Source organism: Gallus gallus, chromosome 15 (assembly GCF_016699485.2).
Source record: "Gallus gallus isolate bGalGal1 chromosome 15, bGalGal1.mat.broiler.GRCg7b, whole genome shotgun sequence".
NCBI lineage: Eukaryota > Metazoa > Chordata > Aves > Galliformes > Phasianidae > Gallus > Gallus gallus.
Genome location: NC_052546.1, coordinates 9,405,253 through 9,423,053, shown reverse-complemented (window position 1 = coordinate 9,423,053; position 17,801 = coordinate 9,405,253). Strand labels below are relative to the sequence as shown.

The 17,801-nt window shown below is 51.0% G+C and overlaps 1 protein-coding gene across 12 annotated transcripts in view; it reads right to left on the bottom strand.

The window, feature by feature from the left end:
- The window catches only part of PXN (transforming growth factor beta 1 induced transcript 1), a 42,224-nt gene that overhangs the window by 18,274 nt on the left and 6,149 nt on the right, over positions 1-17,801 (bottom strand). For 5 of the 12 annotated variants that reach the window (XM_046901099.1, XM_046901105.1, XM_046901103.1 and 2 more), the window contains exons 2-3: positions 1,033-1,259; positions 470-585 (exon numbers count right to left, since the gene is read on the bottom strand). In XM_046901099.1, coding sequence (XP_046757055.1) covers positions 470-585; positions 1,033-1,259 — 343 coding nt within the window. Of the gene's footprint in view, positions 1-469; positions 586-1,032; positions 1,260-2,931; positions 3,171-10,578; positions 10,672-11,785; positions 11,998-12,119; positions 12,200-13,131; positions 13,301-14,163; positions 14,607-17,801 lie in introns of those variants that run through there. The other 7 variants (XM_015275209.4, XM_046901104.1, XM_046901106.1 and 4 more) reach the window with 5 other exon arrangements.

The window sequence follows — 17,801 nt, the reverse complement described above, 5'->3', positions numbered from 1 at the left end:
CTGGTCATGTCAGAAGTACTGACAGAAGTTTTAAAGCCCTCATGAGGAGATTTAAATGCACTTGAAAATCCAAATAATTGCACATCCTGCTAGGTGATGGTTACTGCATTCCTTGAGACAACTGACTCAAAGGCCACCCACCTCCTAAAGAACTGTGGGGCTGCTTAACATGAGGGAAGGATTTGTCACTGGCCTCTGGATTGCATCCCTCAACACAACCCAGATCCAGTCCTGCCTGATGGATCCTCAAATTTCTTCCACAGCTGAGCAAACTGAAGGCCCAATTCAATGCTTTAAGTGAATATAAAAGGTAGAGCAGTAGCCTCTTACAAATGAGGTAACATAAACCAACACAGGGCAAGAGAAAAATACAGGAAGCACGACGTTTGTTTCCAGTTGTAGAAGGCAGCCTGAGCCACAGCGGGCTCGACCTGCAAGTCAGGCTTCTCTCTTAGCAGGGACAAGGTACCTGTACACGTGTTCCTCCTCACTGGCACGGGGAGAAGGGGAGCTGAGCCCGTCTCTAGGAACAGAGGCACTGGAGCTTTTGGCACTGGAGCTGTATATCGGAGACTGGGACTGAGGCTGTGAAAACAAAATTCGCATTGGAAACAGGGAACGCAACAAGAATGCATACTGTATTGCAACCCCACATATCGCAGGAGAAAGCACAGCAGCAAAAAGCTGTTACATAGCCCACCCAGCCCCCATCAGATGACCTACACCAGGAACAACTGTTTTCCACTTGCCTCAGATTTGCCTATGAGTCGCAGACCTGAGCTGGAAACCCCCAGCCTACTTCCCACAGGCTACAGGACAGATGACTAACCCTGACTCTATCACACTACCACTTTGCTGGAGGAACAACGATGGGTTTTGAGTTCTTTTCTGCTATTTGATCTGACCTCCCCTCATTTCCCCAGTCTGTTTTTAGCCAAAGTCATCCCCCCTTCTTGCTGTTTCCTCCCCTCATCTAGTCCCAACAAACCAGGCACACACTCTCCCCACCTCCATCAGCACACGCCCACTTACTTGCTGGTGGCCGTATCTGGACACGCTGGGTTGCCACTGGTCTAAGGGGTCAATCACAGTGCCATTTAGGGCCTCACTGGAAGGCGGCGGGGGCACCGGCGGTGGCACAGCAATCTCCTGGTACGTATGGTTTCCAGTTGGGTAGGAGTAAGGCGTTTCCTCTGTTAGAAACACCGGTCGCTTAGAGATATGCGAGGTGGTGGATTCCAGGTCTGCCAGTAAGGCATCTGCAGGAATGAAAAGGAAATTAAAACACACAGTATTGTGAAATCCCAGACGACAGCTTCTTTTGCCTTGTTCACAATATCCACATTAGAAAGTCTTCAGGGAGAGTTTTCATCTAAGGTGATCTACCAACACGCCGTGAGATGCTGCTGCACCTCGGACTTCCAGCACAAGGAAAAGGTTCAGAGGCATCAGAGCAGCCAGAAAAACCATGTCAGCCTCAGATCTTTGTCTTAACTGGAAAACCATGCAATAACTGCGACCTGCAGTCGCACAGAGTGCGCTTTGCAGAAGAGCAGCCTAGGAGAAACCTGCCTAGAGATGGACTTGCAACAGGATATTGACACAGGCTAATTACAGGCCCCACATCATCATGGAGTCATTTAACGTGGCCGCAGGCACTGCTTTTTGCAGGAAACAAGATCTCGGGAGGGGTTTTCTCCAGAGCTGAAGGCACTGCAAGAAGCATGCAACTTTCACATGAGTCTACCACTGCGGCAGAAGGAAGACGTGCTTCAGCTTCCCTAAGAAGAATGCTCTGCACATATCACACAGTTAATGAGCTTCCAGAGCCTGTCAGGTAAATGCAATTTCTTCTCCTGGAAACAATTAGCTTGCTGGGTGGAGCCTGCTCACAGATTCCTGAAGAGAAGAAAAAGCTTCCGCTCGCTAGAAACACCGGCGCTTGTGCCAGGCAGAGGAACCCATGCCATAAGGTTAGCACCTCTCAAATCTTAAGGCAGGAAAAAATATGCTTCCTCAACAGCAGGAGGAGAAAACTCACCTTTCACCTCCCTGGATTTCCTCCTGTACACTACCCTCCGCCCATTCCAAGCCCTGCACTGCTCTGCTGTGACTCACAGGCAAATTCCAGCTTGCCGGGTCTTCTGTCCTGCGATCCCACCCTGCTGAGCTGACTGCAGCCCAGGGTGGGGGAAACTCCTGCGAACAACTGCAGGCCTGCACTGCACACACTCCAACAGAAAGCCTCGCTGGCCGCCTGCCCAGCTCTCCAGCGAGCTCAAGCACACACTCTTTAAGGCAATTAGAGAGGAGCCGGGCTGCTGGGGACAGCAGCGCTCTCCATGACAAGAGCATAGGGACGTACCTGGTAGGACCCTGCGGCGATGTAGAGTTCAGCCAGACACCAGCGACACGACTTGGGCAAACCTGGAGGAAAGGCCCTGGGAAGGCCCCTGCCCCACACACAGACCCAGCTGTCAGAGCAGTCTCAGTGAGCAGGAGCTGCCCTTCCCCCATGCACAACATGGAACTCAACTCCCAGATTGTGGGGCTGAGGACTGAGCCCAGGCGGAGGGATCCAGCAGCCTCCTGCAGGCAGGGTGGCAGGGAGGCAGCAGAACAGGAGCTGAACCAGCTCACCCTAATGGCTGCCTACCAGCTCCCAGGGGCTGGCACCCGTCAGCCCAAAGCCACTTCCTCAGCGCAGCCAAGGCACTTAGCAAGCCTCCAAAAAATATACTGAAGGGTCAAATGGAGGACAGCATCATCGCATTACAAGACAGGAAGGTGCTGCTTTTATATTCAACTCTTCCACAAAGCAAAGCATCATAAGAGAAAAGAACAAAAAAAAAAATAAAAGAGCAGTTCTGCCTGCAGATAACAAATTCGCTATTAGCTAATTAAATATTGAGTTAAATTAACTCCACACACCTTTCATTTAGCCAGAAAGATGCTCCAAAATCATTTAAACCAAAGGCATCTTCCCAGGGGGACCAAAATAGCCCAGGAGCAGATTCTCCAAAGGGATACAGCTTGCTGCAGCTGGGGAAGAATGAGCTTGATCTTCTTCTTAAGCAAAAGAACAGCTGGTGGATTCCACAGTGAAAGGCACAGACATACCTCGGGAGAACGCTGAAGAGCTGCAGTTTTTTCAGCCTGGTCCTGTGGCTGGAGGTTTTGTGCACACAACCTCCAACAGAAGTGCTACCCAAGAAGGTGTGGCTTTTGCTTCTCCCCACCAATGACAAAAGCAAATCAAACTCTACCAGGAAGTAAAAATCTCATGAGGTTGTATGGCTCCTCCAGCCCCGTATGGGGACCCGAGTCATTTTTCCACCCTCCACCCCAGCCCTCCCTGCAGGACAGACTGATGTAACCATCTCGCCACACAGTTTGCGTCCTCAGCTCAGCACCCTCTGCTGAACGGTTCCTTGGGCAGAAATGCAGCTCTTTTTTTTACTAATGGCACAGAAGGGAGCTCAGCTAAATGCAGTGGTTTAGTCCAGCAAGTCTGCAGATGAGGGGTCCGGCAATGCCAGGAGCACTCCGCTCTCAGGCTGCGAAGGAGTTAAGGAGACACTGCAGTTTAATGATTAACTTCCCCCATTCCCTCCCCCTTCCTGACTTGAGCAAACAAGGCAGAACTGAGGAACAGGAAGCAGAGGGAGGAGAAAAGGCTGGAGAGGAATCACACAGTTGGAGGCTTACTGCAACTGCACTCAACTTCCCAACTGATGCCACGGCAACTTCAGGAATGCATGCACACCTCGCTTCCCCTGTGGCACGGGATCCCTCCTTCTGTTTGCTCACCCCACGTTCTGTAAAGCCCCCCTCCCTGTGCCCACCTGCCTGATGTGCCCAGAGCCAGGCTGCTCCTCCCTGAGCTCGCTGCCACGACGGAGGGAAGCTCTCCCCCATCCACACCCGTCCCCATTTCTGTTTCCAGCCACACGTGCCCTTTCCTGGACCAATTCCAATTATCAGAACATAACATGAGGCAAGGGAAGGAGCAAAGAAGGGAGTTCTACTGATGGAAAAAAAAAAAAAAAAAAGAGCCACTGCTCCCTATCTTTCTTTCACAAAAGGGGCCATGGGGACCAGACAGCCCTAACTTGGATGACTGTAACAAAGGTGCTGTGCCTTGTGCAGCGCTGTCACTGCCGCGACTGCTCCACAAATAGAAATATTCAATTCTTAAGCAGAAATATTAAAGCCTCTATTGATTTCTCAGCTAATGAAGTGCTCCTTCCCAAGGTGATTCTGTGGCACAGGGCTGCAGGAGGCGTCCATCAGCCGCTCGGTGCTGCACAGCCCGTAGGGCACACCCGAATGGAGCGATGCAGCCGTCAGAGGGCACCACCACAGCCCGTAAGGATGGAGTAGGAACCCCGGGTGGCAGCGGCTGGCTTGGCACTGATACACCTCACCTGGTCACCTACAGCCAGGGACCTGCGCCTGCTTTCGGCACACTGAAGCCTTCTGCCAGCACTTCTGCGCTGTGGAGTGGGATGTGGAAGAGCAAGGGACACGGTACCAACAGAGCCACCGCTGCACCCCTGCAGTCACAAAGCCCCAGCTCTGTGTGCTGCACACAGTGCACCCCACGGCACGCCACGTCTTGGCACTGCTCAGCACAGCACCCTGCAGATGTGGGAGAGGTGCAGAAGAAGAGTTTTCTTCCCTCCATCGCAGGACCCAAAGCTTGCACACACAAGGGAAATCACACTCCAGCCAGAGGGCTGCCCAGCCCACATCATGTTCACTGTGGGAGGACAGCTGTGTTCACCTTCAAGCATCATTTCGATGCTGTGTTTCCTGAGGAGGCAGGACAGTCAAAGAGTGATATCATGGTTGATAGTTTACTACTAAACAGCACTCTGAGACATCTAGAGGTCTGGGCATGTTTGACTCCCCCTTGTGCAAGAAAAGTCTTTGTTATCTATAGGGTTCTTGGGATCCTGGCCTTCCGATCCCACACACAGCTCTGCAGATGCATTAGGTACGGATGAGAGGCTCCTAACACCGACTGCACCGCTGCCAGCCCCCGTCAAAGCCCTGCCCATCCCTCAGCCTGGGACTGGAACTGCAGCACAACATGCTCTGCAAAGTTAAGAGGATGGAAGAAAAGGTAGCTGATGTCCGGGGCACTGAACTCTCCAAAAAAACACCCTCACACCAAGACGACCAGCAGGCTGAAAGAGTAGGGCAGCACCGTAGGGGAAGTCCCACCCACCACTTCAAGTTGCACTGAGAAGAGCACTCATCTCCAGAGGTACCCTGCATGTCCCTGCACATACCTCATGCATTCCCAGCACAGGATCCTGCACCATCCCTGCGTGCCAGCGCTTGCTGTCCTCTGAATGCCCTGAACCATGTGCAGCTCCAGGGTACATACCTCGGTTTCATCTGATAAAGAGCAGTAATGCCCACCTGGGGTCACAGCACAGCCCCGAGGCAGAGAACTGACGGCTAACAGGGGACCCTTTGTACTGATGAACACAGCAACTCCCTTCTCTATAAATCTGAGCTGCACTCAGCCTTGCTTAATAGATAGTGAGGTGGTTAGAAAAGATATTGACGTGCATCTTCCTACGTGCAAAGCATACTGTTGGGGCAATGCCTCTCCCTGTGCCTTCCATGGACATCAGAAATGCTCCCAGTCTGAGGTGGCACAGCGAAGCACAACACATCACAAACCAGTGCAAGGCAAGGCACTGACAAATCCCTATCTGCAACATCAAATCCCCATCAGCAGTAAGTAAATTTGCTTTTGCCTATTAAAGAGAAACCTTCCGTACTGAGTGTCCAGCATGACTTGAGGCTCAGAGGGCTGGAAACACAGGAAGCTCAGCACAAAGATGCCAGCATTAGTGCCAGAAGAGAGAAAACCACCTGGGCTTTCCACATGGAGCTCATGGCTGAAGATGAGCCATTAAGCCAATGCTGACACTGCACATTGGAGCATCATCAGTGCAGCAAGCAGATCAAAAGGGTGGTGGTCACACTTTCTTCTTCCTATCTGCTGGGAAGGAAACGAACACAAAGCTGAGGCAAGATGCTTCAAGTGCTCCACGTATCAGCCTTCCACGTTCAGCAGCTGAAAGCCACTTATGCACATCCATCAAACCACACATTGCCTGCAGCTCTGCTTCAAACAAGAGACATCTGGAAAGCAAGCAGTGCTAGAGATGGGATTCTTCACCCGGCCACCACATGGAGCCCATGCTGCAGCGTTCAGACATAGTCCCACCTCCCAGCATCACCCTGCCACGTGTCCCTGACAGCCCAGGCACAGCACACCAGGACATCAGGGTGAGATGTGTGAGCAAGTGCTGCAGCACTTCCCCAGCACAGCGCAGTGCAGGTGGCTGCACCTCTGCCATTCCTCCCCACACAACCAGAACTACACCACATTCCCCTGGGTTAGGCAGCAGTAGATTTGCCACTGACTTGGCAAATGGAAACAGAAAGCAAAATAGCTGCAATTACTGGTGTAAATGAGGACATGGACTACGTGTCATAGTTGCGTCCCTCGGCATAAGACCAACTGCAGATCCCCATATGCAGAACGACAAGCCATCCTCCAGCCACTTTTTCTTAATAGCTTAAGATGCTGAATTCAGGTCCTAGATTTCTGCTGTTGCCTTAAAGAGAATGAAGGGAACTTGCACCTTCAGAACCAAACCCTGAGCACCCACATTCATCTGAGCAGCCTCTTCGCAAAATCCTGGAATCCAAACATGAAAAATCTCCTTAGGTTCAAGTGAGTCTTCCCTCGCTCAGCTCCAGCAAAGCCAGCTCACATACAGGGAGACAGCTCAGGGCGGTAACCCAACCCCTGGCAAGACAGATTTACATTGTGAGTAACTGCAAAGGAATGGGGAGCTTGGGTATATTTATCCTGTTAAATGGCCTTTCAGAAGAAACATGTGCAATGCTCAAAGCTGCATCCCAAGGACTTGCTGGAGCCTTGCTGCACAACTTCTCACTGCCTTCAGGCGTCAGTGGGAGCCCCACAACAGCAATGCTGCTGTCAGCAATCTCCTTTTCAATGGGAAATTTGACTTAGTGAAATAGAGGAGAACAGTAAGAAATTGGACAAATGTGAACAGGTGAACGTGGGCATTAACTTCCAGGTTAAAAATGTAGTGGCAGGTTCTTATGGCGTTATATCCTAACCAATGTTTTTAAGTGAAAAAAGATCAGAAGCTACAAGAGCAATAAAATCCAACACTACACTCAGAACGAGACCTGAAAAACTGGATGTGTGAAGAGATGCTCTTAAAATCCTGGTGTTCACTAACTCACATCAATAGAAACCATGGAAAACAGGCTGCCTTACTCTCTAAATCATATTTGGAAGGAGATATTTTAAAGTTTTCCCAGATACAAGCCTAACACTGAGGGTGGTTAGCATCCAGGACACATAGCAGTCCTCAGCTCTCCTGTCAAGCAGGGTCAGATTGTTATTTAAGACAGAAAAATCCAAGGCACGGGAGGTGAGTCATTTGCCAGCCCTAACAACTGCAGGACTGCCCACACCAAGCAGCCACCAGTATTTGTAATTCCCATTGGTGGGACCCACCCAGAGGAAATTCAGATGACATGGCTGAAAAGCCACTCTGCTATTTGTCATGTATGCCAGTGCCTAGTGCTTACTGCTCCTTATCAAGGTATCAGAGCAAGCTGTGCCTGGGGTCACACATACAGTGCTGAATAAGAGTGACATCCAGACTGCTATCAATACATGGCATGGGCAGCTCCAACAGAGGGCAATAGGTGAAAATCCTTAAAGACTCACTATTTCCTGAAGCTAACATTTCCCCTTAGAAGTAAGGGTGGATGGCAAAGGCACCCAAGGCTCAACAAGAGCTCATACTGTGACAGACAGAACTCCTTCCAGCATCACCTGGTGGCGGCCACCACGAATCCCACCCATGCCACGACCAGAACACAGCCAAACCCACCAGCTTTTCCGAGGGCAGCAGCCCACGCAGCCAGCTCTATTTGAACGTTTGCTGGTAGCGGTCGAAGACACCATGCCGAGATGTGGGCTATACAATTAGCTGCAGCAGTGGCTGTGGCTTCCTGTCCCAACCACTGAGCCCCACGGCGGAGAGTCCGACCCAGGGCTTGTGGCCAGCTAACGTGCACTGCCACCACCCCAAGCACAGGGTTGCAGGGGTGTGCAAATGTAGCCAGTCCAACGCTATTTCGGTAGCTGTCTGTTGGCTCCCTGCACATTTGGGGTTTGAGGATGAGTTCAAGCCCCACAGGCTGTGGCTGTAGCTTACGGCAGGGTGTATAGCCCCACACTGACCCCAAGCCCACAGTCAGACACTTCCCCATCAGTCCAGCCTCGCAACCCTGCCGAAGTTATTCCTTTTAGATAAGCTCAGCTCTCAGAAGCCCATCCCCAGCCACTCTGTGACTAAAGCAGCTCTTAAAAACATTTTAAAGAGAGTGACGCCAAAACCCAGCCCTTCTCTAAACTGACGGAATAAACAGTCTGGTTGAGGCAGGAAATACTGTACCTCTACCTACCAGACCAGAGCACAAACTGAAATCCAGCTCCATCCAGCTGAAAGAAATTCCCCCATCCTCCTGTCCCATTCCCATAATTATCCCGTGCCTCCAATGCAGACCACAGAAACTGCAGCCTGACAAGGGAACAGCGAGCAGACAAACTCCAATGCTCCCAGATTCAGGAGACGTCCCTCACCACTACCAGCCACTACCACTGACACGGGCTTTGCAGCCCTACAGGGCTCCAGCAGGGCTACACAGTGTACAGCCTGACTGGTGCTGTTCTGCTCACACCAAGCATGTGCCACAGCGCTTAAGCATTAGCTTTTGATGCAGACAACCCCCTCCCATAAAACTCTGAAGAAAAGCCAACTCAGCATGCTACAAGGGAAGGCATTAAGTGAGCCTGCACCTGCTACAGGATCCTTCTGAGGGGTGGAGGTGAGAGAACAACGTGTGCTTGTTCTGGGAAAACACAGAGGTCAGTGCAAGATCCTTCCTGGAACCCACCACACCACTTCCTTCCAAATTAACAGAAGCATTTCACTGTGCTGTGCAACTGCCCAGTAACCTCGGCAATGGGGCAGTGTCAGCACGCTGATGGAGCCAGCCTGCCAGCATCACGAGGGCAGCCTGCTCCTGTGCAGCCAGCAATGAGGCTTCCAAGGGCACAGGCACTGCTGAGGGCAGCCAGCAGCCTGCAGGAGGCACCAGAAGCCCCAGGGATTCAGGGCTCCACGCCTGGAGGGAGCAGCCCAGACCTCCTCTCCAAGCTCCAATGCCACAGGCTGGGAAACCCTTCCAACCCACCAGCTGGCAGGAAGGTAACCTCACCTCACCCAGACCCACAGGGCATGGGATCATCATCGCAGCAGGCAGGCTGACAGACACAGCAACCACCCTGAAGATCTGTGTCAGCACAGTTTCCTGGATGAAACCACACAAATCCACAGCGTTCCCTGGCCTACAGTCCTGTGTGAAGGAACCACAACAGATTTTCCCGTAGGAACAGAATTTTTCCATTTAGCTCTTGAACGCTAAATGAGACCCCAGCTCAGGCAGAGGGAAGTGAAGCACCACCTACAAGAGGAACTCAAAGTCTTTCTGCCTTCCTTTGACCTCCCTAGAAAAACCGTCACGCCCCTTCTGCTATCTCAGAACACTCCTGAGGTGTTTCACATCATCTTCAATGCTTTGAAGACATTGTTACCCTTGCACAAACTGGTACAAATGAGGCACAACCATGAGAGCCCTTAAACTCTTGAAAAATCCTAAGTTGAACAGAACCAGCCAAACTATGTCTGTGCTAACAGCAGCCAGGTCCCAGTGTGTCTAACAGTCACACTCACAGTGATACATACTCCTCCACATACGCTGGTTGAGCATTCTCACACTGGCAGTGATCTGTGATTAAAGTATCATCTCCTTTCAGAAGGGATGCAGTTGGTGCATCAGAAAATAGAAAGAGCAGGAAGATTACCAGACACACATCCAGAAGGAAACATTGTTTTGTTTCCTGTGTGTAACTGGGAAGGAACCCATTGCAGCCAAACAGGACAGCCTCTTCCAGCTCTCCCGGTTATCCTCAGCCCACTCCGTGGCTGTAGCTATCACGCTTGGAACCTGTCAACAGAAAGACCAGGAGCAACAATCTCTGAATGGCTGTGTAGATTCAAAGGTGGCTGGAGCAAAGCAGGCTGTATAGATGCAGCCTAATGTGGTTGCTCAGGTCTGGTGTTCTGCCTGCAGGGAGCAGCACCTGAGCTCACCGGCAGCACCTCCACATCTCTGGTTTCTCAGCCTGCTTGCACCCAAAGGTGTGACTTCCTACTTATTTCTCATTTCCAGAAAGTCCTGGGGAGGGTGGGAGGGAGGAGTCACTTCCTGTCACATACCACATCCACTTTTAAATAGCATGGCTTCCCCCACACTAGAAGTGAAAAGAGACCTCTTGTACTCCACTGGTTAAATTTACAGTCCTGAGCAGCAACCTCAGCTCATCCCAGGAAAAAACACCCTAAGTTAAGGCCTGGTGCCTTAAGCTGAACTCACACTCCATCTCATTGGGCAGACGACTGCTTCTGGTGCCAGAGCCCAGCAGTTCAAACCTCAACTCCTCTTTGGCACAGCTAGGGGGAAGCTACCAGAGAACATGACCGCTTGCGTGGTTCCTTCCCATCTTGATTCACTGCGCTCTCAAGCTGAATCCTAAACAACAGGAAACAATTACCAAAAATGGACAAGCTTAAGTCAAAAAATTCTTCTGCTGTTCTCTCAACAGCCTAATAAAGAATCAGGAAAAGTATGGAAAGAGTTGGCGAATCACAGCCCCGGCACATCCCGTGACAAAGCAGCAGAGCTCGCCCCACGGCTCGCACACCGGTGAGGAGCACAAAGCAGCACCCTGGCTTTCTGAACTGGGAAGCTGAAGGTTGCACAAGAGAAGTTGGGAAGTGTTCTACATATTGCAGAGATTCAACCGGATTTCACTCAGTGATTCAGCTCATGGCTGTCAGTGATTGAGATGGGACTGAGGAGGTACTGCAGCCCCCAGACGACCGTCTGCCCACATGTTACAGCACTCACAGCAGAAGTGGGAGCCGTTTTCAGCTACATTTTTCTGTTAGAGCAGCTGACAGCTCCACACCTTAAACCCAAACCTCCAAGAATTCCATGTGGCATTGATACAGCAGGCTGCAACTTGCAGCAAAGCACTGCAGCCACAGCTCCGATGGGGACCATGAATCAGAACGCTCACAAGTCCCCAAGCAAGAAAAGTCATCTGCCGTGCAGGAGTGGAGCTGATCCGCAGCAGCAAGCAGCCCGATTTAATATGGCAAGTCCATGTTACATCAGAATAGAAAGCAAGTCTGCCTCTCAGGCCTGTCCTAAAAATACTTAAGTTGGAATTTCTCAGTCTCATTCTGTTGCCTGCTATGAACCCCACCTGCCACCATGTCTTCGTCAGAAGCCTCTCCACCGGAGAGCAAATAAACTGATGTTCATACAGGACGTTACAGCTGGGCCCCCTGAATAAGAGAAGCAACAATCTGCACAAATTAGAATGTCTCGGTCCCTCAACCACCAAATTGGAAACAGCTTTGGTCTCCAAGGAGGGTAAGCACAGCTCTGACAGTGCCCTCCCAGCGTGGCTCTTCTTGTGCAATATCTATTTCTGATCTCAGCCTGAGAGCACACAGCTCCTCGGGCACTTCCAGGAAGCTCCAGACAAAGGCACCAGCAAATGGCCAGCACTGACCTCACTGTCTCCGGGGGGGAGGTGAGTTGACTCACACAAAACTAAAGGACTTGGGCTCTGCCAAAGCACGGCCACCCCCACGCCATGCAGTGCTGAAGGGCTCCCAGCTGACTTCAGTGGGACAGGTCGGGACGTGTGTACGTGTTATACACACGTGATGGAGCAGCTGCTGCCAGCTCAATGCTGACCTGGGCTGGATCACTGCCAGCATCCTGGGAGGAAGAAAGTTGAAGAAAAATTAATCAACGACACATTAATATTTTAGTACTCTTTCTACCCCTCTCATGCAAAGGGGCGATGAAAGCTTCCCCATGCACGCCATAGGAATTCTTACTCGCTGCTGGTTTCCTTCAGAACGTTTCTAGAAACAGGGATCAACATTCGGAAAAGAATCCAACAAGATCTGCTTCTCCTCTGCCAAAACGACAAAAAATAGTCACGAAAACCAAACAAGCAGCACTGAGCTGACCCCACAGGGACAATTTCCCAGGGCCACGGCTGATCAAAACACCAGCTCCCTTGTACTCCTGCAGGAACAGGGGCTCAGCCCAGGCAGCTATCTGAGGAACCAGACCCTTCCTGCTGGAGCAGCACACAGATCCACGGCCATTAGGTCAGACAGAGCTGCTCCACAGTCTGCCACACCTCACCCATGCTGCTCCCTTCAAGCTAGATACACCACACTGATGCCATGTAATTAATATATTGCCAAAAGTCCATCTGCAGTGGAAGGAAGGATTCCCTCTACCTCTTACTCTCCTTCCCACATGCTGATGCCAGGAGTGAATGCCACACGCCCCCTGCAGCAGACCAGTAGCTTTCTTCCTCCACAAGGAAACTACACCCCCCAGCAACCTGGAGCAGGCAAACTGTTCCCAGGTCTTCCCAGAGAGCAGAGAGGCAGAGAACTGTATTGACTGCAAGCACTGTAGGCAGGAGCGAAACAAGCCCCCACCACTTGTGTGCAGGACCCTGTATGCGTTGGACTAAACCGCCAAGAGCAGAGGGATGGGGCACCCAGCTACTTCCAAGCAACCCTCCACATGCCCACTGAAAGGAGGACAGGCATTTTAATGGCATTTTTTAAGCCTTGGGTGGACTGTATTTGCATAACTGTAGGCAGCACTGAAGTTGCAGTATGCACTACTGAGTGGTAGATAACTCATCTGGGGGGTTTCTAAGCAGGAGCCTAGTGCCATGAGGTGTGCCAAAATAGCAGTGGCTTCCAAACCTTTGGGTCACACCAGCCCTCCTCCACTTTTAATTTCAGGGCCCCGAGGTGGAAATGAGATATTGGTGAAGGTGAGGATTTAACAGGACACCTCACACAGCTGTGCAGCACTTACCCATTGCAGATCACAGTTTGGAACTGCTGATTCTGTTCATCCAGGGAAGGAAAGCGTCACTTCAGGGTTTACAGAGGAGCAGAGCACGAGAGTTCCAGGGAACAGCGAGCACCATAGAGCTCAGGATACAGTTTCACAAGATGCAGAAAGACAAATTAACAGCTCACCGCTGCCAAAAATGGAGAGGTTTTACTCTCTCTTCCAGACATGTGCTGCTGCCACTTACTTCTCTTGGCTCCAGCTCTTAGAAGACCCCTCCACCAACCAGTTTAACAGAATACAGACCCCCCTCCCCAAAATACTGTTTCTTCAGAGTTAGAAAAGCAAGGTGAGCAGAGCAACCACCACAAAGAATGGGGTACGTCCACAGGCAGAGAAGGCAGCAGAAGGTACAGGAGATGGAAGTCCAGCAGGGGGTCAGCCAGCCCATCGGCACAGCTTCCTGCAGGGCCATTTCAGACCCAGCATCACACCCAGCTGAAGATCACTGTGACTTTATCCATCTGCACACAGAATGGCTTTGGACGCAGCCAGAGACAAAATACTGTTGGAGTTTGCACATTCTAACTTAATTATCTGCCTTTTTTAAAAGTAAGAGAAACAAGAAGGGAAGTGGACCTATAACTAATAGGAAGGAAGGATAAGATTTGCATGGTGGTGCAAGAATAGACACGAAACTTAAGGGAAGAAAAAAAAACTGCATCTTTTAAACAGTGGAAATCCTATCCAAACAGCATAAACAGATCTGAATATAGACCCTTCCAGGCAAAGCGCCAGTGACAAAATTTGAGACACCCATAAAAGATGATGAAATGAAGGACAGAAATATTAGTACGAATTCTGAATTCATTACAAGCATTAGAAGCACAAATCCTGCCCGTGAGATACAGAACCCTCTGGCTACCAAACAGGAGTCCAGCAGCACAGGGCAGCACGCTAAAGAGGCACTGCCATCATATCCACATTTAGTACAGACCCATTGAGACAACGCCAACCTGAAGGATATCATAATGCAAACTTGGAAGACAGTACCTTATCGGAGATTATCCCACTGTAGCAACTTGCTAGTAGTTAACAAGTATAGCTCTGAAGAGTGTAAATGCAAGCAAAGTGCAACAAATGCAAATCTGCCCTTAAAAACCAAGGTGTATCACACTGGAAAACCTTGTGCCTGCAAGGAGAAAGGAAGTCCCAGCACATCTCATTCAGACACTGCAGATACCAAAGGAGATCTCAAAGGCCTTCTCCAACGTAAAGGATTCTCTCAGTTAAGACAAGTTACAGACTTGCTGCCTGACCTGCCAGCTGCTCTGCGGGGAGCTGCCCTCTCTTATCAGGAAAACCAATGTTTGCCCAACGTGCCATATGGTTTAACTGGCATTTTAAAAGCTCGGCTACCAAGAAAATATGCTCAAAATGGTGGATCCGTCTTGTTAGGAAGCTGTGGTTTCTGTAAGGGTTCTCTGCAACAGAGTGGGAGCACACTTGGAAGCAGTGGTGAGCTCTGTCCAAGCCAAGAAGCGTGAAGTCATCACCGGGAACAGACTTACACGGAGCACTGCCAGCAGCACGATGCTAAGTCTCCAAACAGGGCAGGGGGAAACGACAACACAACATGTAGCATTCTTCAGTCCTGTAGATCTTAGCACTGCTTGTAACTATGGTAGGTGGAAAGTTTTAAAAGGAGGTTTTCAAAGAGCATTCTACTGAAACCTAAAGATGAACCAAATACAGAGCAGGTAAGTGGCATCTCTGCAAGTCCACCTCCCAGCAAAGCCCACAGAGCACATGGAGGCAGAGGGCCCAGGGTAGAAAATCTTTTTTCCCCTTTTTTTCCTTTCTAACTTCAACAGCAGCCAATGGGAATGGCAGGAGGAGAATGTTCCAGAAATGAGTGTGGGAACTGCTTCCCCCCGCGTGCTGGGGGAGGTGTGGGTGGCAGCCCCAGCAGTATGCAGACAGCACAGCAGCCCTGGGACTCAGTGCTCCTCCCAGCACCAGCAGCAGACTGTGGCTCGAGAGTTCCATGAAAACCCACAGAAAGAAAGGAAATTGTTAAAGCCAGACAGGAAACTCACACTGAATTTAACCAGAGAATGGAGTGGATTTAGGGAATCCGAGGTTCTCTCATCTCCTCCTGATACAGATGACCTATGGTTCCACCTATCTCCTAGCACCACAGCAGAGCAGCTGCCAGCCCCATGCTTGTTTTGTCATCTGCCAGAGAAATAAGAAGCATTTTTCTCCAAAAGCAGTATTAATAAAGTGAACAAACGCACATCAGCATCTCCATCTGAGTGCTCTGCACAAGAGCACTTTACTCTGAGAACTGAAGGCTGCTTTGCTTGCAAGAGAACTCATGGCCACAGAAGACCACAATTAAAAAAATGATGGAAACAGAGTAGAAAGATTTTGGGAGGTAGAAGATGAGTAAAAGAGACCAATCTCCAGAGCTGACCAAAAATGGAAATGCCAGCAATGCTGAAATAGAAGCAGCATAAGAATAACTTCCCTCCGTAGGTACACGAAATAAATCCTTCTGCAAATCACTTTCTAAAAAAGGGTTTTCAGCACGATCTCTGGCTGCCCCTCCACCCATTCCTAAGACACGAATCACCGAGCAGCTGGGAGAACTGGGCAATATCTCACAGCCATTTGCAGAAGTCGAGATTCCTGGTTCCTCCATTTCTGCTTTGCTGAAAATCGAGTTGACTTTGCTTGTCTCAACCCATCATGATCTTACCCTTGCTGGGGGTACAGCGGGGATAACAGAAATTCCATCCATTTTCCTACCAAGTTCCTCAGTGCCTACTTGCTTTATGCACACACATACCTATGCACATCACTTTGAAATTAATCTCATCCACTTCAGAGCCACGTTGGCATGCGCATCACACTGAGAACCAGAGGGACCAGGCCTGACTGCTTACACATTATGTGCACAAGGACATCATCCCCCCCCCCCCCCCCCCCCCCACACACACAGAGCAGTGCAACCATCCCTCCCCGAGGGCAATATCCCATTCCTATCTCTGCTGCAAGCCCACTTTAACTGCTTAAAGCAGCTGGAAAACAGACTAACCTCAACCCCTTCCCCAGAAAATGTAACATCTTTAAAACACGGTTGTTTCTGCCAAGCAAGCACTGAACGCGCTGCATTCCATTTCATTACAACAATTACTCAGAAGGCAGCCAAGAATGACATAAAGCTTCCTCCACACCCCCCGGCCCCCAGCTTTGCAGGGCAGGACTGCACTGAGCCACAGAGCACGGTGCTGGCCAGGCCGGCCGCAGCCCGCATCTTTCACACGTTGGCAGCAGGATCGGAGGACCCCAGTGGGCCCCAACAGCCCCAAAGGGGGGTCCCCTGGATGTGGGACCACAGTGATCTCTTTGTGAGGTTTGGTGGCAAATTGGCATCTGCCACGTTGCGCCTGCGCCCAGCTCTTACAGCAAAACAAATGCTAACCCGGCTGATTTGGTCTGAGACTCGCATGGCCAAGGCTTCCCTGCACGGTCCTGACACAGAAGGTGCTGGAGGCACCAGATTTAAGCACTGAAGAAGCAGAGGAGCAGTGTGCCTCAGCAGCTGTGCTGGTGAGGCGTTGCCAACAGAGCTGCTCAGGACAGCAGAGCCCCACCTTGCCAGAGCACCAGCAGGGCAGGCTGACAGCTACAAGCCCCACGTTAGAGGAACCTGCCTGACAAACACATCCCAACCTCCATGCACTTGGCCTGACTGACAGCTCGAGCTCCCCACATTTCACAGCAGAAATAAAAGGCAGTTTCTTCTGGCCGCACCGCTCACCCACCCACGCCAGAGCTGGCCGCTGATAAGAGGTTTCATGACGTGGCCAAAATGGCATCTCACTCCCTCCCCCAGCGCCCGGCGCTCCGTGGGGATGGAGTCCAACTGCTGGAGCTGCTCACAGCACGCAGAGTGGCTCCAGCTGTGCCTCACACTGCCTAACCAGGCTGACACGGCCCAAGAAGAGCCTCCCACAAACCAAGAGGGAGAGTTGCAAAGCCTGACGGTGCTTCTCCTCAGCATCTCATTCTGAGGGTCACCCCTGCCCCAGAGGGTAATTTGCTGGCAGCACCCTCTGACCCTGCTTGCGAGGCAACCGCTGGTGCTGAGAAATGGGGAACAAAGACACAACTAGTGGCCAAAGGACAGGCAGGGAGGGCGGCCAGCAGGCTGCTGTCTTTTTGCAGCCCCTGGGGCATCAGAGAACTCAGCTGATGTGCCAGCAGCCTCAGGCTCCTCTGTCTGAGGACCCAGTTAAAGGAAGAGGCTCCAATCGAACAGATCTCCTTTCAGAGAGAGCCCTGAACTTGTTGTAACCCCTTGGGGTCTGAACAAGGCAGTATGAAACTCCTACCTCAGCAAATCATTTACAGCCCACCTGGCTGTGACCTTTCCCATTTGCAGTTTTCTTTGCCCTCTTCCACTGTTAGGAAAACCTGACCCAGCCACATTCTGTGAGCCACCACAAGCTTCCTACAGCAGGGAGAGGTCTCTGCTCACCTTGCTCTGCATGGAGGGAGATAAAGATCCTACAGAGATACAGACAGACATGGATAAATTCCATCCACCAGCTCGATTTTGTGACAAGAACCCGGGACTGGTTTATTCCTGGAGACCCCGTGCAGTCTGCTTCACAGCTAAG